The sequence below is a fragment of the Biomphalaria glabrata genome, chromosome 4 (assembly GCF_947242115.1).
Source record: "Biomphalaria glabrata chromosome 4, xgBioGlab47.1, whole genome shotgun sequence".
NCBI classification, from domain to species: domain Eukaryota; kingdom Metazoa; phylum Mollusca; class Gastropoda; family Planorbidae; genus Biomphalaria; species Biomphalaria glabrata.
This window is the reverse complement of record NC_074714.1, coordinates 37,915,357-37,943,320: the sequence shown is the minus strand read 5'-3', so window position 1 is coordinate 37,943,320 and position 27,964 is coordinate 37,915,357. Positions and strand designations below refer to the sequence as shown.

Sequence of the window (27,964 nt, the reverse complement as noted above, 5' to 3'; positions counted from 1 at the left end):
GGCTAACGATCAGTTTCGTGGACTTCAAAAAAGCGTTTGATAGTGTCCACCGAGAATCACTATGGAAAATAGTTAGAGAATACGGTATACCAGAAAAATTCGTCCAGATCCTACGACACCTTTACAGTCAGTCTAGTTGCTGCATTAAAACAGAAGAGGGAACAACAGAGTTTTTTACAATCGAGACAGGTGTGAGACAGGGGTGCATCTTATCTCCCTTCCTTTTCCTCCTAGCCATCGACTACATAATGAGGAGAGCAATGAACCAGACTGCCTTTGGTATTCCATGGCATGAACAACTCCGATTGACGGACTTGGACTTTGCTGATGATGTTGCACTACTCGGGGCTACAAATAAATGCATTCAAGAAATGACGGAGAGCCTAGACAGAGAGGCACCCAAAATTGGCCTCCGCATAAACTTGGATAAGACTAAAATTATGCGAGTGGGATATAAGGCAAAGGGTGTCCCCGTCAGACTTGGCGAGTCAAAGCTTGAAGAGCTGGACAAGTTCACGTACCTTGGCAGCATCATAACAAATGATGGAGACGCTTACCATGATGTAGCGTGCCGAATAGGAAAGGCAGGGAGCATTTTCCAAAGGCTGCAGCCTATTTGGACTAGCCAAGCCATTGGACTCGAGACAAAAATACACCTTCTCAACACAATCGTCATTCCAACTGCTACATATGCATGTGAGACGTGGAAGTCATCTGTCAAAATTGAGAAAAGACTAAATGTGGCTCAACAGAGATGGCTGAGACGGATTTTAAGAGTCAGATACACAGACCGGATCTCAAACAAGGAAATCCTTTGCCGAACTGGGAGTCGAACACTTAGTGAGGTTGTGACTGAGCGTCGCATGAGGTTTGCGGGACATGTTCTACGTCAAAATGAATTACGCACACCAAGAGTTGCGATAACATGGAAGCCAAAACGAGGAAAGCGCAAACAGGGACGTCCTCGTATTACCTGGCGACACACCTTCATGGAGGACCTCAGAACAGTGGACACCAGATGGGAAGAGGCTTCAGACATTGCCAGTGACAGATCATTATGGAGACAGCTTGCCGCCCAATGCGCCGAACGGCGCGGGAGGACCTAAGTCTAAGTAAGATCTATATATATCTATATTTATTAGACATAGATTATAGCGCTACATTTCTGCAAATCTAAACCTAAAAAATATTTGTGGCATTTTAAAAAGTTTTGTTCTGTTTATTTTTACACACGCGGAAAAACATTTTAAAGAGGTGTAGTTCTATATAAAATGTTGACTTAAATGTTAACGAAAAAAAATAATGGCGTATACATCTGATGGTAATTTATTTGAAAATTTACAGACGTAAATAATCATATAATGCTTCTATTGTGGATAAACAATAATACAGAATAGCCAGATATATGAAATCTAAATTTAGTGCTTCATCATATTTAAAAAAATACATTATATAGATATATTATATAAAAAAATCTAGATCTAGTCACTCACTCTAACAGACTCTAACTTTAACTACATCTATTATTTAACTAACTCTAGACTGTCTGTAGGCTAGCCCTACCCTACTGCCCTAGCCAGTCTAAGCCTAGACTGGCCTAGAGGAGTAGGACTAGTAGGAGTCTAGATTCTAACTTTCTAACTTAGTATCTAAACTCAAACTAGATCTAGTAGTCTCTAGAATAGAATATTATATATAGAATATTCAATATAGATCTAGATTCTAATTCTAGATTTAGAAATCTAGACTAGTGAGTCTACTACTACTAGTGTCTTAGTCGACTTAGTGAGTGAGTAGTAGAAGTTAGAACTAAACTCTTAACTAAGAATACAATATTATTAATAGATCTGTCATTCTATGTCTAACAGGCAGTCTAAGTCTAGATCTAGATGATCACTAGATCTAGAATCGGGGTGCCCCCCCCCCCCCCCCGAATCTAGATTGATATGTTTATTGTTAATTATTGTTATTGATAATGAATCATAATATATATGATAATGAATAAATGATAGTTAGATTTTAGATACTCACACTCTGACTCACACAGTGTAATAGTGTGTTGTGAGTTACACAGTAAGTTATGTAGACTGAGTTTTCCAGAGTCAAGTTCAAAATCTAGATTCTAGACTAGATAAAAGTAGTTAGTAGATTGACTTGTACTTAGATCTATCTATTATAATATTAGATCTGACTTATCTAGCCATCCTACTCAGCTGACTCAGGCTATCCCGTCTTAGACTTAGACTCTAGTTTCTAATAAACTGGACTAGTCTAAGAATCTAAGTCTATCTATAAGTCTAAGACATCTAGAAGTTAGATCTAGATTGACTAGATCTAGATTACTAGCTAGATAGATCTAGATTACTGGCTAGATAGATCTAGATTTATTCTAGTTAAAATCTACTAGTAAATTAAGTGGTTTAGCCTTAGGACTTAGCCTTTTATTTAATTTAATCAGATGGGTAGTCATCCAAGACTAACTTTATTTGTTGACTTTTGACTAGATCTAGAATATATCTAGATATAATAAACTGCTAACGTCACTAACAACTAAATGAGCCCCTCCTTAGGCTTCTGCCCTAAGGAAAAATCAGGAGCTGGCAACCCTTACGCCTTAGTGCTTTAGGCAGCTTGCAGCATATATAGGATATAGTGAGATACCCATGACATATCATGCAATGCCAATATTGCTGATCAATCCCAAACTGTATCATCCTCACTTGCTGTGACTTGCTTTTCCTATGGACAAATTAATTTTTTAAAATGTAACTAGCTGCATGGGTTATGGGAAACTGGAGATGGGTGAGATGCTGTGTGGGCTATATTATTCTGACCCTAGTCAATGCCCAGACAATATAATTTCTATGAGATGATCCATAGTAGCTTCATTACTATTATTTACTGAAGGAGGCCATAAACATATATATTTAGATCCACTCTTAAGTGGATGAGGTGCTATCTGAGAGCTATTGTTGCTTTAGAGCCAGTAGTGGTACATCTGACATGGTATATTTGTTTTTTGTGAAATTACAAGAAAAATGCAGTGAGCAGAATTTAAATCTATATGCTGCCTTTGTGGATCTCACCAAGGCTTTCAAAACTATCAGTCATGCTGGCTTTATGGAGATTTCAACCAGGCTCAGATGCCCACCTATGTACCTATCTATGCTGAAGCAGCTTCTTTTGGGATAAAAAGGCCAAATTAGATACAATGGTGGCCTGTCTGATCAATGTGTTAATCTTCTATATCTACAGCCCCATATAAAAAACATAGGAAATAGTAATAACAGAGCTTCTCTATGTGCTTTACTAGTTCACAGTGAACACGATCTCCAGATCGCAGTCAACAAATTTGCATATGCTGCCACCTCTTTTGGTTTATCTATAAACCTCTGGAAAACAGAAGTCATGTTTCAGAAATTATAAAACCTACTCAACCCAAAGATCACTGTAAATGGACACCCCCTTAACATGATAGACCACTTCATATATCTAGGAAGCATAGTGCCAAATGACACATTATTTTCAAGGAAAGTTGATAACCATCTGAAGTACTTTTGAGCGCCTATAGGTGACAGTTTGGCAGAATAAATAGCTCCTCCTGCCTACAAAAATCAATGTCTACCAAGTAGTGGTCTTATTAACCCTTCTATATTGTTCTGAGACGTGGGTACTGTACAGAAATCAACTAAGACTTCTTGAATGTTTTCACCAAAAATGCTTGTGAAAGACAGCTTCTGACAGCGATGTCCTTGCAAACACCAGTATGGACAGTATAGTGGAACTTCTTTTGGTCCAATAGCTACGCTGGGCAGGGCATGTATCCTGTATGGGGGACAATTACATGCCAAAAGCAGTCTTTTTTGGTGAGCAGAAAAGTGGTTGACGTAACAGAGGTGCCCCACCGACATGCTTTTAAGACAAGCTTTTTATTTTTAAATATTTCAAGTTTATTTAATTTTTCTGATTCAGGCAATCTATTGCATACTTTGAAATGAATTGTGCTTTTGTGAATTTGTCATAGACAATGGAAAAACATGTTTGTTTGTTTTTTACTTGTGAGTGTGTTTATAGAGCAATGTGTTCTATGTCCCACTCAGTATGACAAGGGGAGATGATCAAACAATTTCTTTTTTTTCCTCAATAAAATGTTGCTAAAAGGTTTTTGTCATAATTATAATTAATTTTTCTTTTCTTTTTTTTTTTCAGATGATATTATAAGGCGCCGGCTGTTAATCGATGGTGAAGGAGGCAATGATGATAAGAGGTTAAATAACCTTCTGAAAACCTTCATTAGATGGTCAACAATGAAGGAAGATGATGAGAAGTAAGACATGTTTGTACTTTATCTTTCAGAGTCATTTACCTTGCCGATGTTTGTACTTTATCTTTCAGAGTCATTTACCTTGCCGATGTTTGTACTTTATCTTTCAGCGTCATTTACCTTGCTGTTGTAGTAGTTATGGGGACATTTTTTCTTTAAAATTTGAAAATACTATTGAGTTCCCATATCTAAAAATAAAATAGTGAACTCCATTGGGGGATGGGGGGGATGAGGCGGAAATGTAGTTTGTTCATTGTGCTGGTTAGTCAACATTCTCATAAATAGTAAATTTTTAAAGTCCATGATTTTTTAATGTAACAATTTTTAGCTTTAATTTTGCAGCACTTCAATGTGAGTGTTACTAAACTGACAATATTTTTAAAATAAAATCTAATTTCAATATATTATTTTTCTCTATCAACCATGCTTTCAATCAATAGCTAATTTATAACACATATTATTTATTTTATTGTCAAAGATCTCTTATTTATCAGTGTGCTAATTATGCAATAAATTTACTTAACAGTAGCCAAGCCATGTATCAACGCATGCAGGCAATGATCGGTCAATGTGAGTACACTTTAGAAAAGGCAATGAACACTTACGAGATGAATAAACAGGAGCTGGAGAATTATGAAAAACTAAGCAAAGAAATAGGTAATTTATCATTGTTCTATATTTTTTAGAAGATAAATATTTCATCTTTAATAATAGATTTTCATTCATTTTTGGTAATTTTTATTCAGTGGTGGATTAATGTTTTTCCTTGATCAACAAAATTTTAGTTTGATTTTTCATGTGTGTTTGTTCTTCACCTGGTATTCTTATTGTCATGCTATTTTTTTTTATTATTTTTTATTTTTTTTTTAAACTTATCTTTTTTGTATTGTTGGGTGTATTGATTGATCACTGTTCTGTATTCATCTATGTGATGTATTGATCACTGATCTATATTCATCTATGTGATGTATTGATCACTGATACATTCATCTCTGTGATGTATTCATTACTGAGTTTTTTGTCCTAAGTATTTACCAAATTGCATTAGTTCAGGAACAAAAGTCAGATTGTTTGCAGATGATTGCATAATATATAGAACAATAAAAACAACATAAGATACAGAAATTTTACAAAGAAAATTAGATGAATTACAGAAATGGGAATCTAATTGGAGCATGTCTTTCCACCCAAGAAAATGTCAGTTATTAAGAGTAACAAAAAAACTAAAACAAATTAATTCCACTTATCTTATTCATAGTAAACCAGTAACGCAGACTAAAAACGCAAAATACCTAGGTGTTATAATAAACGAAAAACTGTCATGGAATCCCCATATTGATGAAACTATCAAAAAATCAAACAAAGCATTAGAGTTTATTAAAAGAAATTTCTATAAATCAAATAAGAACACAAAACTAAAATGTTATTTAACCTTGGTTAGGCCAATAATAGAATATGCATCCTCTGTTTGGGACCCCTCAACTCAAGAAAACATTAAGAAACTGGAACAGACACAAAATAGAGCTGTGAGATTCATAATAAACGAATAATCACATTTGACTAGAGTAACACCTTTAGTAAAATCACTTAATTTAGAAAGCCTTTAGGATAGAAGACTCAAAAGTAAAGTAACAATTATACATAAAACACTGAACCATAATCTCCAAATATGAAAACAAAATTTAATAAAATACTCAGAAAGACACAAAGAAAAAGGCACATTCCTCGTTCCATATGCTAGGACAAATTTGTACAAATGCTCCTTCTTCCCTAGTGCTATTAGAGCATGGAATGGTTTGCCTGAGCTAGCCAGGAAAACCAGTGACGTGGCAGAATTTAGGTCATTGGTTAATATGCATGACTGAATGCATAATCACTGTGATATATTGATCACTGTGATTTATTGATCACTGTTTTTTTTTTTTTTTTTTTTTTTTTTTTGAAAGCGTTTGATAGTGTCCACCGAGAATCACTATGGAAAATAGTTAGAGAATACGGTATACCAGAAAAATTCGTCCAGATCCTACGACACCTTTACAGTCAGTCTAGTTGCTGCATTAAAACAGAAGAGGGAACAACAGAGTTTTTTACAATCGAGACAGGTGTGAGACAGGGGTGCATCTTATCTCCCTTCCTTTTCCTCCTAGCCATCGACTACATAATGAGGAGAGCAATGAACCAGACTGCCTTTGGTATTCCATGGCATGAACAACTCCGATTGACGGACTTGGACTTTGCTGATGATGTTGCACTACTCGGGGCTACAAATAAATGCATTCAAGAAATGACGGAGAGCCTAGACAGAGAGGCACCCAAAATTGGCCTCCGCATAAACTTGGATAAGACTAAAATTATGCGAGTGGGATATAAGGCAAAGGGTGTCCCCGTCAGACTTGGCGAGTCAAAGCTTGAAGAGCTGGACAAGTTCACGTACCTTGGCAGCATCATAACAAATGATGGAGACGCTTACCATGATGTAGCGTGCCGAATAGGAAAGGCAGGGAGCATTTTCCAAAGGCTGCAGCCTATTTGGACTAGCCAAGCCATTGGACTCGAGACAAAAATACACCTTCTCAACACAATCGTCATTCCAACTGCTACATATGCATGTGAGACGTGGAAGTCATCTGTCAAAATTGAGAAAAGACTAAATGTGGCTCAACAGAGATGGCTGAGACGGATTTTAAGAGTCAGATACACAGACCGGATCTCAAACAAGGAAATCCTTTGCCGAACTGGGAGTCGAACACTTAGTGAGGTTGTGACTGAGCGTCGCATGAGGTTTGCGGGACATGTTCTACGTCAAAATGAATTACGCACACCAAGAGTTGCGATAACATGGAAGCCAAAACGAGGAAAGCGCAAACAGGGACGTCCTCGTATTACCTGGCGACACACCTTCATGGAGGACCTCAGAACAGTGGACACCAGATGGGAAGAGGCTTCAGACATTGCCAGTGACAGATCATTATGGAGACAGCTTGCCGCCCAATGCGCCGAACGGCGCGGGAGGACCTAAGTCTAAAGTAAGTATACAGTGTAGGATCTTGAATGTCACATGGAAAGAAAAAGTGTGCAATACTGAGATCCTTGCGCGATCAGGTATTCCCAGCATCTTTACAGCTCTCAGACAACACCGCTTGCGCTGGCTTGGACATGTTTGCCGGATGGAGGACAAGCGCATCCCAAAAGTCATCCTCTATGGTCAACTCACGACTGGCACAAGAAAAACTGGTCGCCCCCACCTCCCTTACATAGATGTAATAAAACGTGACCTCAAATCAGTGAACATCAATACTGACAATTGGGAAGACATAGCTCTAGACCGCAACAGATGGAGAGAGACAGTGACCAAGAAAGCTATGGACAGTGAAAGTACATGGGTCTCAGCTCAGGAAGAAAAACGTACAATCCGAAAAACGGCCAACTCCTTTACCACCGAAGTAAAAGCCACCTTAACCTGCGCTATCTGTGGACGGGAGTGTCTCTCCAAAATAGGGCTCCACAGCCACATGAGGAAGTGTGCTTTGAGATGAACCATAGTCGTTCTACGACTGAAGGAGGCCAATGATGATGATGATGTATTGATTTCTGCAATGTACTGATCACTGTGATGTACTGATCACTGTGATGTATTGATCACTGTGATATATTCATCTCTGTGCTGTATTCATTACTGAGTTTTTTGTCCTAATAGTAGAATTTTTTACTTTTAACATTTCTCTTTTGAATGTTTGCTCTTGGTACTTTTTGGGCATTTCATATATAACCTGAACTGAGCTTTGTACAGATATTTATATAGGTTGGTCTAACAGTTTCTTTGTTGATCTAAAGTACCAGGTATATGGATAGTTTTAAGTCAGAAAAGCAAATAAAATTCTGGACAAAAAAAAAGCAGCAAACATGTACAAATTAATGTATACAAAATCCACCAATAAAATATTTATATAGAAAATTTTTTTTTTAATAACTATAAGTAATGATGACTTTTCAACAGATGACAAAATAGAAGAAGCCACAAAAAGAATTAGTGAAGCTAAACAAGAGCTACAATTAGCCAAATGTATTCGAAAAAATAGACAAGGTAATAAAATTTAAATATACACAAGTATTTATAGATAGAGAGTCTTATTTTTATTAAGTCAAACTTTTTTTTCCCATAAGCTTTGATTAGTTGATATATTCTTAACTGAATTTATTATTTATAGAATTTCTTTATTGATTTGTTTTATTCTTAAGAATATGACAATTTGGCAAAGATTATACAGCAACAGCCAGACAGGCAGGAAACAACAAAGTAAGTTATTGTTCTTTGTCGAGAGGCAGACTAGTTCTTGTAAGATTCTTGATGAGCTTAAAATGATAATAAATTGTTTATACCATTCTTGTTTATTAGAATACTGAAAAATAATGCAAAAAAATATAAACATCTTTTTTTTTTCAGGCAGTTAGAAGCACTAGACAAGGAACTTTCCACTTTGGCGAAAACACGACAACAACTTGAAGAAAAGGTTTTACTTCATTTTATAATGAAACTATGTTAAAAGTCATTTGAAAAATTGCCATATAAAAATTAGTAGTTTATTTATCTAAAACTATCTTGTTGTTGATCTGCTTGTTTGATTTTTTTTAAATTAAGTTTCAAGGAATAGCCTTTGGTATGCTATACCTTTAAAAAAAAAATACTTGTAGATCTAGTCTCAGACTTATTTGTGCTTGTTTAAGAAATATTATAAAGGTGTTAAGCATCAACCACTACATTGAGCTTATGATTGCTTCACGTAATTCTGCAGGTCAAATAATTCATCTTTATCATATCCATAAGACAAGCATAAAAACTTACAGCTAATGTAGACAATGTTGCAGTAATGCTGAGCATATCCATAGCCATGAATATAACTAGCTTTTTTTCTATTTAATTAAAAAAATTATATATATTATGATTTATCAGTAAAAACAAATTATATTAAGAATTTATTGTAATGAGAGTGATTTAAAACCAACAACTAAAACTACATTTCTTTTGTTCTCTTCACTAGTTGGAGCTAAGGAGAAAACAGTTTATGGTATTAATTACATCTATACACGAACTACAGAGTATATTAGAAGGTAAGAGTTCTCTCTTAATATTTTACTACCTAGAAAATACTTTTTTGGAACAAAGCCATGCTTTGGATGAGACTTACTTAGACACAGATCCTCCCACAACATTTAGTGCTTATTACAACAAGCTGTCTAAACCAAGATCTGTCCTATAGGATGTAGAGCCACAGAAAAACCTCTCCACTGTCAGAACTGAGTGGTAGTCAGCCTGATTGTTATTTCTGTCACATTTTTGGATTTAGTTTTGACTGAATGGTTTGAGATTTTAAAGAATAAGACTTGTAGATAGTGCTGTTTTTTTTTTTAAATTGAGTGTGGAAGTTGTAGCAAGTGTGTTTGAATATTGAGGAGTTGAGTGTGATTTTTTTGTCCAGGTGTTGTCCTTGAGATAAGAATTCAGTATTTGGATTTCACTATAACATTTTGTATGCTTGATCTTGTTGTGATAATAATTCTATTGAGTTTAATGGATGTTGGTTGTGATTGATCTCTGTGATGAGAGCTTGCTGCCCAATGCGCCAAACATTGAGGTAGCATCTGTTGAAGTAAGTTTCATAATTGGATTAAATTTAAATGGTTTTAGTGTATCATTGTGTCATCAAATCTTTGACAGACTGTGAGCTTTAATAATAAAGCAGTTTCTCTTATACGCTAAAATCAATAACTGCGGATCAGATCTGCAAACATGTACAAAGAAAATGTATATTATGCCACTATTAATTAATGCTAAACAGTATTTTAAATTCAATGTTTAAAACAAACACCACACTGCTAGATGACAAATAGTGAAATAAGATTAAATATTTAATAGGAAAAATTTCAATTATGATGGAGATTATGATGGGAACTTGTTGTGGCTGCTAACAAATAGAAAAATATTTTTAGCTCATTTTTATATTTATGCATTGATCAGCTGTGTATGAGTTCATTACTTTAGCCTTGAGCCCCTGAAACAAACTGTCCCATACGACCTGAGCTCCGCAGGGCCCCGTCCCTCTTTACTTACTATCATTCAAGCTCTAGATCTTAAAATAATGATTTTATTCTTATTAATCAGTCTCTCACAGTATCATTCAACGAAAGTAAAAACATAATTCTTTATAAAATTCTTACTTCTAAGAGTCTAAATCAATTGAAATAGTGATCAACTTTAGGTGCAGTGGCTGAGTGGTAAAGCACTTGGGTTCTGATCTGGGTGTCATGGGTTCAAATAGGATTTTTACTTTTGGGATCTTTAGGGTGCTTCTGAGTCAACCCAGCTCTGATGGGCCACAGAAATAGTAGACCTTTACATCATCTGCCCCATAGATCGCAGATGAAACTTTTTAAAAAATACTTTTTTAAGCTTATTACAAGCCTATGTGCCTGGAAAACCACCTCACTTCAACATAAACACAGGAAACATGTCATTTAATTATGATTGGCTGGTTGTTTTTAACTTCTGAATCATTGTGATTCAATTTTGTATTTTAATGAAATATGCAAGTACCAAAAAAAGCGGTACACAGGCATAGCTGCCATTTTGGAACTCACAGAAAAAGCGGACCACTGGTCTGGTAGTGTTAAATGTTAACTAATATCCATGGTTTTTTTTTTAAACTGCTTTTGTATAGCTCAACTTTCATGCTATAACTTTCTCAGTGCACTGTGGTCACTGGCGGATCCAGAACTTTGGAGTGGGGGGGGCGATTTTTTGCCAAACCCTCACCCTAACGCCCAGTAAACCCTAACCCTATGCATAAACGTGCGTACAGCATGTATATATATATATATATATATATATATATATATATATATATATATATATATATATATATATTCGACATATGAGAATAAAATAAGGCTGTTTCTCAATCTTCGGCGAAAAAAACAGAAAAAAAAACAGTCTTTCTCTTGCAAGCTTGGGGGTCTGGGAGAGCGCTGTAAGCTTCTTAAGTGGGGTTCGGGGGCTTCGCCCAAAAGTGTTTTCTTGCATTTTTCTCTGCAGAAACGCATTCTTCTGACATCTACAGTTCATTATTTATCAGTGGGGTTCGGGGCGAAACCCCGACGCCAAAAGCGTTTTCTTGTATTTTTCACGTCTGAAACGCATTATCCTGACATCTACAGCTCATTACTTATTAATGGTGTTCGGGGCAAAGCCCCGACGCCAAAAGCGTTTTCTTGCATTTTTCACTGCAGAAACGCATTCTTCTGACATCTACAGCTCATTACTTATTAGTGGTGTTCGGGGCGAAGCCCCGACGCCAAAAGCGTTTTCTTGCATTTTTCACTGCAGAAACGCATTCTTCTGACATCTACAGCTCATTATTTAACACGCCAAAAGCGTTTTCTTGCATTTTTCACGGCTGAAACGCATTCTCCTGACATCTACAGCTCATTACTTATTAGTGGTGTTCGGGGCGAAGCGCCGACGCCAAAAGCGTTTTCTTGCACTTTTCACGGCTGAAACGCATTCTCCTGACATCTACAGCTTATTACTTATTAGTGGTGTTCGGGGCTTCGCCCCGACGCCAAAAGCGTTTTCTTGCATTTCTCACTGCAGAAACGCATTCTTCTGACATCTACAGCTCATTACTTATTAGTGGTGTTCGGGGCGAAGCCCCGACGCCAAAAGCGTTTTCTTGCATTTTTCACTGCAGAAACGCATTCTTCTGACATCTACAGCTCATTATTTAACACGCCAAAAGCGTTTTCTTGCATTTTTCACGGCTGAAATGCATTCTCCTGACATCTACAGCTCATTACTTATTAGTGGTGTTCGGGGCGAAGCGCCGACGCCAAAAGCGTTTTCTTGCATTTTTCACGGCTGAAACGCATTCTCCTGACATCTACAGCTTATTACTTATTAGTGAGGTTCGGGGCGAAGCCTCGACGCTAAAAGCGTTTTCTGGCATTCTTCACTGCAGTAACACATTCTCCTGACCTACAGCTCATTATTCATTTTATTATAAAGTGCCTTTTGAATAATGAGAAAAATATTCTAATATGAATTTATAGTCCCTTAATACATTGCAAATACAACTGATTTGTTCTTTGAAAAGAGTAGATACCCCACATATTTAGATTAAGGTTTTGAAGATCGGCGCCGAAAAAAAAATTCGATTAATAATTTTGAATAAAATTCTAGCATAAATTGTGAGTTATAGTCCTAAATTTATTTAACTAGAAAAATATGAGATAGAGTAAAGGTTGGAAAAAGTCGACTAGGAAAAGATTATCTGGCTTTTGAACTCATCTCAACCGTGACTGTTATATTGAAAAATTTCGTTTGAATTATAACTTTTCCAAAGCAAAGTCTTTCTTAAAATAGTTATGATAAATTCATGTGAAATTACACAAACTCTGTCTGGAAAGGGGAAGGGTGGTAAAATGAAAACGATTAATTCTCGCTCCTTTTTATAATTTCTGCTATTGATTGCATTTTGCATTAAAGAATAGGGGTTGGGTGACTCGATATAAGAATTTACTTTATAGCATATATAAATTATATTAGTGACAGATTTTTGTAATTTTGTAATTTCTTACTATAATACAAAAAGAAAAAGTATTGATTTGTCCGATGGGGGGAAGGGGATTGCATGTATCGCACTTCCACCTGTTTATATTATATAGATATTCGACTAATTTTGTTCACATACTATGATTTCTCCATAAAAGTAGGACCGCCCCCCCCCCCCCCCCCACTCAAAGGGTTTAGATGGGAAGGGCGGTGGAGGTATTCGCTCTTCCCCTTCCAATCGGCCAACAGGTGAACGAAATTATATAAAGACCGGTTAAAATACCAATAACAAGTTTTAATCATATAGATATTTAATTGATTCTGTTAGCAAGCTGTGATTTCTACAGATAAATAGGACCGCCCCCCCCCACTCGAAAGTTGATGGTGGGGGGGGGGGGCGGATTGATGCCATCGCCCCCTCCCGACCCTACCAAATCGGCCAAAATACTAGAAGGGGGGGGGGGCAAATAATCTAAGAATAGGTTGAAATATAAATAATTAGTATATATTATTAACATAAGTAATAAATTCGCATACAAATTGTGTGAATTCTATACTATAATTCGTCCGCCCCCCCCCTTTGGGGGGAGGGGGGTCGGCCGAGTGGGGGGGGGGGCGATCGCCCCTACCGCCCCCCCCCCTGGATCCGCCAGTGACTGTGGTTCAATCTCTTTATGTGGGACAGGTAGAAGAGAGAAGGGAAAAGGTTTCCATGCTGCCTTTAGGCACTCAGGAAATTTTATCATTAACAGTCTTATGTCACTTTCCATTTGTGCTCTAGGCATTTATTTAGTCTTGGCTAAAAATCCATACAGTTGAGGTAATTCCATTCATCAAACAGCACATCACAACAAAATTGTACCGACCCTTACTTTATGTAGTTTAAAGTTTTACTGAACTAATCTGAAGATAGATAAAATAAACATTAGGGTAGATTATCCTTGACATGGATTCATAAATGGTAAAGGAACATGTGAAGCCATTTTTTTTTGAGACACTGACAAACCACAAAAAAAAAAAAAAAAAAAAAAAAAAAAAAAGAAACAAAAAAACAACTCTTAACTTCTCACTTGTAATGGCTAGAAGTGATTCGTTAAATTTTTAAAATCTAATTTTTAAAAAATATATTTACATATTACTCCTTGATATATATTGCATCTGGTATATCTCGCTCATGGTCATAGAGAGCATTGAAATGAACACTAAAATTACTGAGCATTTTGCTTGTTTTGTTTGACATGGTTTGAATGTTTCTTTAGAATTGAAGATAATTACATCATAGCTCTAGCAGAATGGCACCAGACAGGGTTCAAACATAGATCATTGAGATGACAGTCTAGAGCGCAACCACTAGCACTACTTTTATCATGAAAATAATTTATAGTTTATGTTTTTAACTTGTTTTGTTTTTTTAGCTGATGACCAAACAAATGATGAAAACAAAGATGAAGATACAAACATGTCCAGTTAGTCTTCAAGTCATGTTCGTTTTGTAAATACTTCATTAGAGATTTGTGACATTTTGTTTTATATTTAGCCATGTAAGATGCCATGAAACCTATTTTGAAAAAGTAAAACAGAAAACAACTTTTAAATATTTATTTATTTTTTAAATTATTTTTCATATATTGGTGTTTGAAAAGAGTTGAACCACAATGTAAATGATAACATTTTATAGACAGTGAAAGAAAAATCCTTTGACATTAGAGTAAATAGTTTTGTTACAAATGATGCTGGCTAGAAATAAACAAATAGGTGAGCACCACAAATATTTGATTCGAAAAGTAGTTGAGCCCTACATGATTTCAAAAAATATGTTAGTAATGATTCTAGCTAGAAATCAAAATATAAGATAATAGTAAGTCTTAAAATAAATGTGTCTCTATATATTTACAGATACATTCAAAGAAAACTTCATTTATGCTTTTATAAAATGGAAATCCTATATATTATTCCTAATTTAAGTAAGTGAGATCAGAATTATTTAAATAAAAGCATTCTTTCACAGTTGTCAAGAGAAACAACTCTCATTGAATTTTAATAAGAAAGAAGTGTATTACACATATATCTCTAATTGTAGACTGTCCTTAACCTTGAGGAAGTCAATGCAACTTGGACTGCTACACGCATCTGTAATACAATATTAGTAATGTTTCTAAAACAAGTAAATACTCCGGTAGTAGATTCGTAAAAGTCAGTTAAAGGTATTACGTTTCAATTTACTGTGTAAACACTGGTCTAGACTAGGCTGTTATCTTTCTAGTTTTGATGTCCACTATATAACGTGTATTTAGACTTGACTGTTTTTCTCGAGTAGACTACTTTCTTCTATAGAGTTATGGATTATTTATGCTATGCTAACTAAAAACTCACACATCGTTAGCATTGGGGTTTCTCACAAACGTATGGCAAGTGAAGATCACAGAACCCATCATTTAGAACTGGGTTTTCGTCTGCACCACTTTTAAGTTTGTATACACAGTTTTCGGGCCCGTAGTCACCGTTGTCTGGCTGGTCGGTTGCAAACATCATAGACTCCAGAGACGAATTGATCTCCTGTCCGTCTGCCCAGACGAAGTTTCCTTCTTGTGCCCTATCGTCCAGACCTATCCAGTATTCCAGCGCAGAGTCAGCCATGGAGGCAAACACTAAGAACTTTTCCCAGGACTTGGCCACGAAAAGCTGAGCCTTCATGCAGCGGCAGGTGTCTTCAGCCTGGGCGTAGGTCAAATTATTTGAGTAAAAGGCTGCATAGACTGTGGCGGTGCCGCTAGAGTAGTTGTGATAGCTTAAAAACAAAACAAAAAATCGTGTGTAGGCCTATTAGTCTATTAAATGAATCTGAAATGTCGTTGACAAAATATAAAATCTCCTCTAAATGAAACAAATATAGATTTAGGTCTTAAGAAGGGATACCTGGGCCTGGTGGAAACCTCGGTAGGTTTTAAATTAACCTTTCAGTGCCAGATTAAAACTAAAGAGGTTCTGGGCAGGATTTATATGTACATAAAATATAAAGTGTTCACAACTTTTTTTTTTTTTTTTTTTTTGTGGTAATTTGTAGATAGCCCTTGAAAGTTATCCACTGGGCAACTCTAGCTTTGCCATCCAACCGAGTTGCGATCCATATTTCTATAGTTTACCTTTTACCAATTCCTGCAAATGAATTGGTCACAAATGTATGCCTAACATTCCCTTGGATCAAGCGTCAAGCCAACTAAGTAGAGAGATGGACCCTGAAATATGGACAATCTAATTTTAAAGCGCGAGAAAACACGGGCGTTCCTATGTACAAATGCAGCTTAAAAAAATATAAAAAAAACAACATTACGGGATTCAACAGCTACGAGTTAGTAATAAATTTGATTAGCGTTAAATTACGGTTGAATTAATAAACGAAACCACGGGTTGATTCTGTCAGCAGATCGAGAAACTTTTACCTCTCAGTTATAGTATTAACAAGGTTATATGTTAAATCAGCGTCTGCAATGAAGCTCCAAATGACGTTTGAATTGAAGTCAGACGTCAATATTTGTGTCTATGAAATTGTGAACGTTATGTTTCAAACAAACAGGAAGTTCAATGTCCTGATTCATTTGACCCCTTATCAAATGTTACACACACACACAACCAACTAACATACACATACACACTCATGCCTTTTAAGCTAAAAAATTGAATGTGCTATCCCGCCTTACCTAAAGTCTGGATAGAGACTACAAGAATCAACTAGGTAGACATCTCCATCGTCTGTGAAGTAAGTCAAGTTGGCAGTAAGTCCACTACATGGCGTACAGAGGCTTGTCTCTCTACTATAGACAAAACACTTGCAGTTATCTTTGTAACTGCAAGAAAATAGTTGGCAAAAGCAATCAGTGTCATATTGTCTTGTATTGTCTTGCTAACGTAAGGTTATTATTTTCGGCAGTGGTAATGTATATAAGCACTCCATTACCTATAAAAATTCAATAGAATGCCTCTTAAATAGCCTCTGAAAACCAGTCCAACTCACATGTAACTCAGATTTTGTATCCGTTGGAAATGTTATCACTAATAGGAGACTACCCACCTAGGAGAAGGAAAACTCCGAATCCAAACCTCTGCTGCTTTGCAGTTATATCCAAACATGGGAAAAAATCAAGAGCCCGCGAAGCACCTTAAGGCCTAGTGCTACAACCTAGCAGAAGTTGCGACAGCTGCCGCGGATCCCAAACTTCATCTGCCGTTCTTTTGGACACATCAGCTGCTTGGAGAGGGGGGGGGCAACTGCTGTGTGAGCTTCATCGTTCCGTCCTGAGCAAATGCCCATGCTTTCATCTTATTTCTATGAGATGATCCATAGCCACTTCCGACTGAAGGAGGCCATAGTAGCCTAATTAAAAGCCCAACATTTGTTTCTTTCATATGTTTCAGATGTTCCATCACAACTGAAGATAATTAATTTCATCTTATTCCAAACTTCCTGCGGGACGGCAGGGTATCGAACCCGGGACAATTGAGAGTTCACATTAAACATGAGCAGGCAGCTATCGTTACCCTAAAGCTAATACAAAATACTTATTTTGATATACATGCAAAACGATGCTTAGGGGGGTCCATTATTACCATCTACACACCTTTGCAAGCATCTGATGGCGCATTCCACCCTTGACGTAGACGTCCAGGTTGTGTTCAGGCGTATTGGCCAACAGAAGTCACCGGCTCGTTGGACAAAAGATGTAGTGTTATATCTGAAGTGCACTGCACTGTTTAAGGACAGGAGCAGCAATGAAGCTATAGAATAAATAATAAAAGAAACTATGAAAGATTAATATAAAGATAATGATTCGCATTTTTGACTAAATTACATCCGAATAAGTTCTTAATAAATGATCTCTTTCGGCTCGATCTCTTTGGTGTATCCGGTGTAGAGAATGACAGTAGGCCTACTGATAAGCTATAAATATTCAAAAGCATAATAATTAAACCAAACCGAGTGGGTTTTTTGAATGTATAAACAGTTGTTTTAATTTTTTTTTTGTGTGTGTATATTTTTTGTTGTTCATAATTTATAAAACACATTTTTTTTATAATTAGCTTTTTTTTTTTTTTTTACTAGACTATAGGCCTACATTTCCCTCCACCGAAATGACTATTTCATGAACGCATATTGTGAACTATTGATGGCTGCCTGGTCGTGTGGTATGTGCTTGGGACAAGTTGTCTTGATGGTCCCGGGTTCGAACCATGCCCATCGCAATCTCCCTCCATTCCGTGTGATGTAATAATCTTCAATTCTGACGGAACATCTGAAAAATGTAAAACTTACTAACTATGAAAGGTCAGATTCCTACCTGAGACCACGATATTGATTTGTTCCCCAATCACTTATATTATAGGCCACACGCAATTTTCTCACTTTTTAGTTGGTGTACTATCAATTCATTAAATTATTTTCATGTGCACTAAAAATTGCATCGATTTTTTTCTGTTATTCTTTTATTTTATTTTCGGACAATATTAAAACCCACACGCGCATTCTAATGTTTGTGACATAACCATAATTAAATGAGCACAAATATTTGACGTAAAAGATATATAATCTTCATGTTCATATACAATGATATTGTGGTCATCTTCATGTACATGAGAATGATATTGTCACATTATTGTGGTCATATTCATATACATAGAGAATGATATTTTTTGTCCTCTCCATGTACAAACAGAATGACATTGTGGTCATCGTCAATGTACTTGGATTCCAAGGGGGACATTGGACTCATTGAGCTTCTTATAGATTATATAGAAAATGATATTGTGGCCATCTTCATATTCATATAGAATGATATTGTGGCCATCTTCATGTTCATATAGAATGATATTGTGGTCATCTTCATGCACATAGATAATGATTTTGTGGTCATCTTCATGTTCATAGAAAATGATATTGCGCTCATAATAATGTAGCCTACATGAGAATGATGTTGTGGTCATCTTCGTGTACAAAGAAAATGATATTGTGATCATTTTCATGTACACAGAAAAATTAGAAAATGATATTGCACTCATAATAATGTACATGAGCATGATATCATATTAATTGTAATCATACACACTTTATAAATCAGTATAGCACCTAACCAGGGCCGGATTTAAGTAAGTGGAGATAATCACGCTCTTTCGAATGTTCTAATAAAAATAAAAGACCTGAATACTTTTGAAAAAAGTATAAATCTAAAAATCATGCCACAGTGGCGTAGCTACCAATGTGCGGGTGGTGCGGGCCGCACAGGGCACCAAGTTGAGAGGGGCACCAAAATTCCCCCAGTGTGTATTAATTTCCTATTTGCCTGAGCATTTCAGTAAAAACGACTAATTGTATGGACACGAACAAACTTAAACTACTGTATTTTAAACATGAACTAACGATTTATAAACTAGTCATGTCGCTATTTTGTTTCATCTCCTGGACTCTTTCTTCAATACAATGTAAGCTATAGAACAGTTTGAATCTAATTTAGGCCTACTACATTTATTTCGGACACACGGTACATGTTGTTACTACACTGATCGATGCTCTGTAATATAAAGAAGAAGAAGAAGATAGGCCAACCTTTTTTTTACTTCATTGTTTAGTCCATTGGTTTAATCTAAATATATAGAGTTTACAAATATATTACTAAACACTAGCTCTAAACAATTGTCTTAGTTTATTCATTTCTTTATGATTCTTAATAGTTTAATTTTTTAAATAATTCTATTGTAATGTCAATTTTTTAAAATAAGCTAACCTTTGTTTTCTACGAGTTTTTTTTTTTACTAACTAGTTAATTGTAATACTGTAACGTAAACAAAATGATGAACAGTACTCAAAACTGACTAGTCTGGCTGGCGCCTCAAAACCCTTTTAAGCCCAGACGGAGAAATCGGCATCTCTGGTTCTGTCCAGTCTGTGTAGTCTATAAGGGCCCCATACCCAGATCTATCGGGGTCCCTCATTACCGACCCATCGGTGAAGCAGAAAATGGCATCTGATGGGTAGGACTTTAGTTTAGCTGATGCCAAGTTTTGGAGTATGGCAGGTGTTAATCGCCTCTTGGTGGCTCCCTCTTGCCCTATAAGGGACATGTTTATTTGTGGGGCTGGAATTCTCCTCCACGGAGGGCAAGTACTAATTCTTCTAATAGGAATTCTATCAGTGGAGAGCCCAGATGATTTTGACAAATTGGCCGCAATGTGGAGGGAGGAACGATCGAGAGCGGTTCCTCTCTCTTCACTGTTGCACTAAGATTTAGGTGGGTAGCCTAGAGTCGCCCCTTTTGTAGCGCTCGTAGGCCGTAAGTACCGCCCTCTCCCTCCTTAAATGTAAAGGGGCCACGTTTGTTAAGATTTCATCATCTTCATTTAAATCCAAAGATGGATTCAATGAGTGGTGGAGGTTATCCCCGAAAATAGAAAAACATGAGACCAGCAGAGCTCACATTCAGTCATCGCTTGCTTGGACGGAACTTGAAGTTTGCCTGAGAGTAGGAAACAATATGGACAACAAGGCCCAAGATTTGATTACACAAGAGACGAAAACCTGGAGAGTTAGTAAATTTACTATCAAAGTACGATCCACTCTTGAGGGAGCATGTGCTTCGAACTAACCTTTGTTCCAGACCGAATACTTACATGTCTCCACAAATACAAAATGAATTTATTACAATATTGGGGGATCACGCTAAAAAACAAATCCTACAACAAGTAAAACAAGCCAAATATTTCTCTATTATTTTTGACAGTACACCTGACATCTTAAAGCTGGATCAAACTTCCCAAATTTTACGGTACGTTGTCATGGATAATGACGGGGTGTAGGTTCGTGAGTCTTTTGTTGACTTCATCGACACAAAGGACAAGCATGCTGCTGGAATCGCTGAGATGATTCTAGAGAAACTGCGTTCGGATGGCTTAGACATAATGGACTGCAGGGATCAAGGCTATGATAATGCTGCGGTCATAAAAGGTCAAAACTACGGTGTCCAAAAACGTATTCTAGAAGTCACTATTCATTGCCTGCTCAAACATCGACTAGATCTGAAGCAGGTGGATTATTAGTTGCTATTCAGTCTTTTAATTTTCTCACCTATCTTAAATTTTGGGCTTCTGTATTAACTGAAATTAATGATGCGCAATTCTACCTCAAAAAACAAGGATTGTCTATTCGAGACTGCTCACTCAAACTAAAAACATTAGAGACATTTTTAAGCAGTAATCGAGAGGACATCGCTGAAGCCAGCATTATCTTTGCCGAAAGCGTGTGCTCAGATCTGAGAATCAGTACAGAACCTCAAAAACGTATGGGCCATAAGAAAAAGATGCCTGGTGAGAAAAGTGACTACTCTGTACTTACACACAAAGAAGAGCTACGAAGGGAAATTTATTCTACCTTGGACAGGATTGTTCAAGAAATAATCACCCGATTCGAGCAACTTCATGATGTAGCAGATAGATATGAATTTATGTCGCCTTCCCAGCTATTAAATCCTCAGGTCGAAATCAATCTCGATAGTACTCCTAGCGACATTGATAAAAACGCATTTCTGCTGGAGCGAAAGAGGCTTCAACGGTTTGTCACAGTTTCATCAGAAGCCTCCGAACTTCCAAAACAAGGACTTGTTGAGCTCTTGAATTTTATTAATAAATATCAGCTAGATGATTCAGTCCCGAATAGCGTCATCATGATTCGCATATTTTTTACTATTGCAGTAAGCGTCGCTACATGCGAAGTTTTTGCAAACTTAAACTGATCAAGAATTATTTGCGATCAACGATGACTCACTAATTTGGCCATTTTGTCCATTGAACAAGAGCTGGTGGAAAAAAATGGATTTCGATAAAATTATTGATGCTTTTGCCAGCAAGAAAGCGCGTACAATTCATTTGTAGTATGTTTATGTAAAAGTGATTTTTTTGAATTAGCAATATTTGATTTATGAATACATATTATTTTGAACAGGTTTTGCAATGTTATTAATTAGTTAGTTGTTGTTGTTTTTTTTTTGGGGGGGGGGCATCAAGATGAGGTACCGCACCAGGCATCATGTACTCTAGCTACGCCACTGTCATGCCATATTAATAAACAAAATAAATAAATAGAAGTAAAGTATTTTACATTTCATCTGGTAGGGAGCGTGGCAAAGCTTTGACTTACGCACAGACTACAGAGGGGACTCGAGTTTGAATCCCTGTGAAGACTGAGATTTTGATATTAGGGATTTTAGGACGTCCTTAAGTCCACCCCAACTTGACTGGGTACCCGACCTACGTTGGGGAGGTCAAGGTGGTTGGGTTAGAACGGCACCTTCGATATAGAGGGGTCACGGAGGTCACGGTTGGAGGCGTGGTAAGGCTGCATTGAGTCCACCCAACTCGAATGGGTGCCCGACCTACGTTGGGAAAGTTAAGGTGGTTGGTCGTTGTGGTGGCCACATGACACCCTCGCTAACGTCTGGCATGGAAACAGATGTGTGAAATGTGTACCTAAAATCCATCTCACTTTTCTTCTTTTTTATCCTTAATACACGAATTTTCTTTAAAACTTTGTAGGCCCTCTATTTTTTTGTTCTATATTGTAAGTCGTTTGATGGCCGCGGTAAACAATGAAAGGTAGGCCTACAACTGGTTTAATTTATAATCATTAGAATGATATCAAATTTAAAAAAAAAAATCACTTCATAAATGTAAAGTAACTTAAAATCTATATAGTATTAAATAGGTATAGAAACCAAACAGTTGCATGCTAGTCATACATAATTAGGAGTAAAGTATAGTAGTATCCGTATATGCTAGAAAACCACATCAGTATTTTTTTTTAAACATAATTATAATCTTACTTGTTAGTGCTACAAACCACAGCATGGTTGAAATAATTTATTGACACCAGACACCTGAACTTCGATTTTATGTAGAAGTGTACAAATAAAAAAAAACAAACACTAAATGTGATCAAACGGGTGAGTTTCTAATTGTCATTTAAACAGTGCAGTTACCTCTCTTTGATCCTATTTTATTTTTCTTGTGCATTGACTTTTCTCCCTTTGAATTTTGCGCAATTCATTTTCAATTACATTCAGGCTTGATAAAAAGAGTAATCACAAAAATCGGTGATCAGCAGAGTGAATTGAAAGAAATCAATGGCATGGTAAAACATTTCAGTTGTGGATACGTTAAAACACTTCACTAATGTTCACAACTGTGGCAACTTGTATCATTACACGTGTCTGAACTGGAGTAAGATAACAATGGAATATAACATAAATACTTCATTAAAAACAAAGCTTAAATTTAATGTAATTGAATTAATCTTGTCATTAATTTGTAATGTATCTAGATTCTAGGCTAACAATAATAAATATTTGCGATTGGAAATATTTTCACCAATTGATTTTAGCGTAATTTCTTAGCCTGCTCAGTGCGATATGGTCTAATCTCGTTGAGGAGGGAAAGCAAGGGGGGATTTACGTGATCACTATTTGAAAGCAATTAAAAATTAAAAAACAAGTTGTTCAACTTGAATTCGAAGTCGAGAGCTGAAGCCTCCCAAGCCGACACATTATTACAAAGCCAGTCAAGTGCTGATGAAAATAGAATGTTTTAAATTTATTGTTAGAGTCTAATTTCCAAGGCAATGACCTAATTCTCTACATAATGCTTATCTCCCCTTAGCTAATACTGTCTCCATATAAAACTTAATTAATAATGATTAATTGATAAAATAATTGGTCAATTTTTCATTTGATCCATGTTTTGTTAGGGGCAATGGATAATTGTGCAAAGGTTCATCTTGATCCGAGAATGGAACATAGCGTGTACCAGACAGACAGAAGATGTTGTGTCATACAAAAACAACAACTTTATGCTGTGTGATGCTACAACACATTAAATGAGCTTGGCTCCAAAATAAATTGAAAAAAAAACAACAACAACAAAACTACAACTTCATTTCTATGACCGAAATTTGTTGTGCAAAAGTAAAATAAATACATCTTAGGCCTACGTAGCTGTCTTAAACTAATTTAGGCATGTTTGGATTATATAGCTGTCTTAGACTAGGTTAGGCATAGTTAGGGTTATGTAAAAAAATAAACAAAACAACAACAAAAAAAAAACAATACAATACAATAAAATAGAGATCAGGAACAAGTTGTTTTTTTAACTGTGTGTGCATTGGTAGTTTCGTTTAAGCTATGTCTCATTAATGTGGATCTCAAACTAATGCGAGATAAAATACAAAATGTGTATTGAAAACCACGGCCGGTTCAAGCAGTGGCGTCTAAGCAACTACCCAGTGTTATTTAAGTCCGTCAAATCTTCTGCACAAGGTGCATGTATTTGAAATGTTTATGTCTCAGCGTTGCCACTAAGTTCACAGGGTTACAGTACGTACCGCTCTTTATCTTATCGTTGTCTCAAAGTCAAGAACGCTAGTGTTGGGAGGATTGCCGGATAGTCTACATACAGAGTAGTAGAGTACGTCCATCGTGGTTCGATGAAGACCACTTTGTCATCCAGGGGGCTGAGGGCTTTGCACTGGGGTTTTATGCCTCCTCATGTGGCTGGTGAGACCTATGTGAGCCCGGAATGTTCGGCTGCACACTGGGCAGGTTATTCCAGCTGGAGCTAGTGTCATTGGCTTTGCTTTTCTTCTCTGGCGTTTTTCTTCTGCCAGCGTTTTCTCTTTTCCTCAGCAACCTGTGCGCCAGTTTTCACATCGCGACGCCATGATGCTCTGACATGTGCCTCTGTCTCCCAGGTGGCTGGGTCTATGCTGAACGCCTTCAGAGAAGCCTTGAGGGTGTCCCTGGAGCATTTTCTTTGACCGCCTTGCGAGCGTTTTCCTTCGCTTAGTTGGCCATGCAAGAGTCATTTAGGGATGCAGCGGTCTTCCATTCAGCTGGAACTGCATTAGGATAGTGTGGATGCTTTGCAGACCCGCTCTTCGAAGGACTTCAATATCTGGTATTTTGTCCTGCCATTTGACATTCGGTATTTTTCTTAGACATGTCATGTGGAAGTGGTTCAGTTTCTTTGCATGTTTTCTGTACACTGTAACACTGTCTACGTTTCTGAGGCATAGAGCAATGTAGGGAGGATGGCAGACCCATACAGATAACAGGAACCACCCTTTCTACAGTTTCCTCACAAGACTTCTTCCTGACCAACAACGGTGCAACCTACACTGCTTCTCACCTGCTAACCACACTGGCAATGATCCTCCCTTCTACAACTCAGGCGATTCTAACTTATCTTTAGTTCTGTTTCTCCATCTACATAACCGAAATCAACAGTCCACCATCTTGTTTCTACCCTCTGTTCATCACTCGTCTTCAACAGTGCACTGCGGCGCACCATATGCTTCAGCGTAGAGCAGAGATATAACAATATCCTTACGTTGCACATCTCCCAATCTTCTTCGATAAATTAAAAAATGTCATGCAAGAATTTTCTTGCTCAGCGTTTTCATGCTGGCCATATTTGTACGGGCCAAGCAATATCTATCAAAGTCTTACATTAGATGTGATCGATGGCGATCATGTTTTAAATTCATATTTTGTACAGAAGAAGGATTGTTATTATTAACAAGAGTTTGTGATTCTAATAGCAAAAAAAATATTTAAAAAATTTACTAGAATTTTGTTGTTAATCCATTGGTAAGCTTAGTTCTTTATCTTGATAATTACTATTCTATCGAAAAAAAAAGTAAATAAAAAAACAGATATTGTAATTTGATTTCATGATATGTTCGCCTTGCTAAAAATATCAAAGCTTGTATTCCTTTGCTCACCAAACAACGGACTCTGGGGGTCCATCTACGAGTTAGTGTTTTTTTGTTAACTTTTTATGTGTGTAAGCGTTTAAAAGAAAGGATGGCGAGATTAAATAAAAGCTCCAGTTGCCACGCATGGTTGATATTTCGTCAGGAGGAAGGTGATACACATCACTGAACTTTAAATAAACTTGGTACTTCCCTTCCACCTTTTACACATTTTAAGACCGTCGCGTGATTGAGATAAGCAGATCTCTTTTGTGTTTGTGTGTATGTGCGGTGTGCGTGTGTGATCGTTGTAGCCCAAAGCAGTTCTTGATCTAGTAGCCTACGAGCTTCGTTGTGTACACTTATTGATTTGGGACAGTGTGTTAGGCATTCCGTTTGTTTTTCTTGTACACTGTTTGTACCAAGCATGTAATGTCGACCCACTGGATGTACATTGGTGTGTTCGCCTACTTATATTAGACAGCCATATTGATATGTTAATAGTTTAATGTTTGCTTATCAGATTTCCTAATCAGCTTTTATTTTTGTTTTGGAATTCAATTTGTCTTGATACCGTTCCGTTCGCTTTCCGAACCATTCATAACCTAGATCTAGATCTATAGATCTGGTAGGCCTATTGGGTAAACAAAAAAAAAATATTTCCAGGAACTTTTTACATTAGGTAACAATTAAGGTACGTACGTATTCTATTAGCCTAGCCAACTTAATGATTTTAATCCTGATTAATGTCTTTACAGACTGTGTCTAGGAATGTCTTGGATTGTTTTCAATTACTAACAATAGAATCCGTGTGGTTTTATATGTGAGGCAAATAACTTGTTGATCGTTTCATTAAAATCACCATTAATACATGCTAGGATTCTTTTTATTTTGAGTCGTAACATAGTGTTACTACATTGACGGAATGTCGTCAAATATGTTGTCGAGTTAGTTGACAAAATAGACAGGATAATATAACTATAGATTTTAAACGGCAATCGTCTTAGATATGTCAATTGAAATGTCTCGAGTTGTCCAAACCTTACAAACATTTTGATTGATTTGTAGTCTATAGAAAACTTGGACAACGTGTGGAATTTCCGTGGTGCTATAAATAAAACCAGAATACATGTCAATTGAAACTTTTACTTTTTTAAGCCTTTACTGCCCTTTACCATTTTGGTTTCCTCTGCTAGGATTCAAATGTAATACTGTAAATGAATTTGTGATAAACACAAAAGTAAACGGGAAGTTAAAAAAACAACAATAATCCAGAATTGAATTCAGTTGTCTTTTTATTGATATAGAGTAGATTGGTCCCTAGATAATTTTAGCTATACAAACTAAGACACCAGAAACCTGGACGTTAACTATGAATCAACAGGTGACAAAGATAAGCCAACACATGGTTAGAAAGTGTTGTAATAACTTACCTAGAAATAATGAATAAGACGCATTATATTACGTCACTGCAGATCTGGGGACAATACTTTCCAAGTGACTCACTCCGCTCCCCCCCCCCTCCCGGTCAACACACACCTTCAGCGCAAGCTTACCTTAACAACAAGTCGCATCGATCGGGCGACAGCGCTCACGCGGGGAATAAAGCACGTGACCAAATTGTTTGAGAATGAGTCACCATTCTTTGGTGTTGAGATAAGGAATAATAGTGTCCAAGGAATATAATTTTGTTGTGGTCAGCAGATAAATTGCTTTTGACTCCTTACGTTAAAGCAACCATTGAGAAAGTGGTAGTGTGTTTTAGACTTAAGTATACTTTCAATATCCATTTCATTATTTTATTCTTCTTAATTAAAAAGGAATACCACATCTAGTAGAGAGTGAGCTTTCAAGACTCCTTTTTTTTTTTTTACTGCTTGCAGACTAGGATTAAAAAAAAAAAACTAAACGGATAAAAAGGAAATAACATGATGACGCGTTTTCTTGTTGTTGTGTTATCTGGTGTCGAGGTGAATCAATGAGCACAACCTGTTGTGAAGGGTCGACTCTGACACAACCAGACCGAGGTGAAAGATGTCTAATAACGGTTTTCCCGACTACATGAGAGATGCTAGGGCCACAGTGCTGACGGGAGAACTCATTGATGTTTTGGCCATCGACCTGGAGAAGCATCATGAAGTAATTGCTAACAAACTCGGCTTTCCTAGAGACAAGGTAGGCTTGTTTTATTCAACATTATCTTCTTTCTTTATCAAATGGATCAGTCTATGAGTTAAAAATTACCCAATATTGT

The 27,964-nt window shown here is 36.7% G+C and overlaps 3 protein-coding genes across 9 annotated transcripts in view; 2 read left to right on the top strand and 1 right to left on the bottom strand.

Moving 5' to 3' along the window:
• The first annotated feature begins 1,228 nt into the window (after window positions 1–1,228).
• LOC106052043 (THO complex subunit 7 homolog) lies at window positions 1,229–14,530 on the top strand. 2 transcript variants are annotated; one of them, XM_013207288.2, is made up of 8 exons: window positions 1,229–1,321; window positions 4,210–4,327; window positions 4,851–4,981; window positions 8,322–8,408; window positions 8,564–8,621; window positions 8,769–8,835; window positions 9,364–9,433; window positions 14,345–14,530. In XM_013207288.2, the coding sequence occupies exons 1-8, from the start codon at window positions 1,303–1,305 to the stop codon at window positions 14,398–14,400; spliced, it is 606 nt and encodes a 201-aa protein (XP_013062742.1). In that variant the 5' UTR covers window positions 1,229–1,302; the 3' UTR covers window positions 14,401–14,530. The 2 variants fall into 2 exon arrangements, with proteins under 2 accessions (XP_013062742.1, XP_013062741.1); XM_013207287.2 differs by having other exon boundaries at window positions 1,279–1,346.
• Window positions 14,524–27,964, bottom strand: part of LOC106052042 (brevican core protein-like) — a 14,234-nt gene continuing 793 nt past the window's right edge. Inside the window, exons 1-5 of one of the 4 annotated variants that reach the window (XM_056025353.1) lie at window positions 27,144–27,232; window positions 22,946–23,181; window positions 17,546–17,702; window positions 16,628–16,774; window positions 14,524–15,717 (exon numbers count right to left, since the gene is read on the bottom strand). In XM_056025353.1, the coding sequence (XP_055881328.1) occupies window positions 15,309–15,717; window positions 16,628–16,774; window positions 17,546–17,702; window positions 22,946–22,979 (747 nt within the window). In that variant the 5' untranslated portion in view covers window positions 22,980–23,181; window positions 27,144–27,232 and the 3' untranslated portion in view covers window positions 14,524–15,308. Of the gene's footprint in view, window positions 15,718–16,627; window positions 16,775–17,545; window positions 17,703–22,789; window positions 22,848–22,945; window positions 23,182–24,342; window positions 25,274–27,143; window positions 27,233–27,964 lie in introns of those variants that run through there. The other 3 variants (XM_056025352.1, XM_056025354.1, XM_056025355.1) reach the window with 3 other exon arrangements.
• The window catches only part of LOC106050207 (uncharacterized), a 19,488-nt gene continuing 17,488 nt past the window's right edge, over window positions 25,965–27,964 (top strand). Inside the window, exons 1-2 of one of the 3 annotated variants that reach the window (XM_056025347.1) lie at window positions 25,965–26,404; window positions 27,594–27,885. In XM_056025347.1, coding sequence (XP_055881322.1) covers window positions 27,745–27,885 — 141 coding nt within the window. In that variant the 5' untranslated portion in view covers window positions 25,965–26,404; window positions 27,594–27,744. Of the gene's footprint in view, window positions 26,405–27,530; window positions 27,886–27,964 lie in introns of those variants that run through there. The other 2 variants (XM_056025346.1, XM_056025350.1) reach the window with 2 other exon arrangements.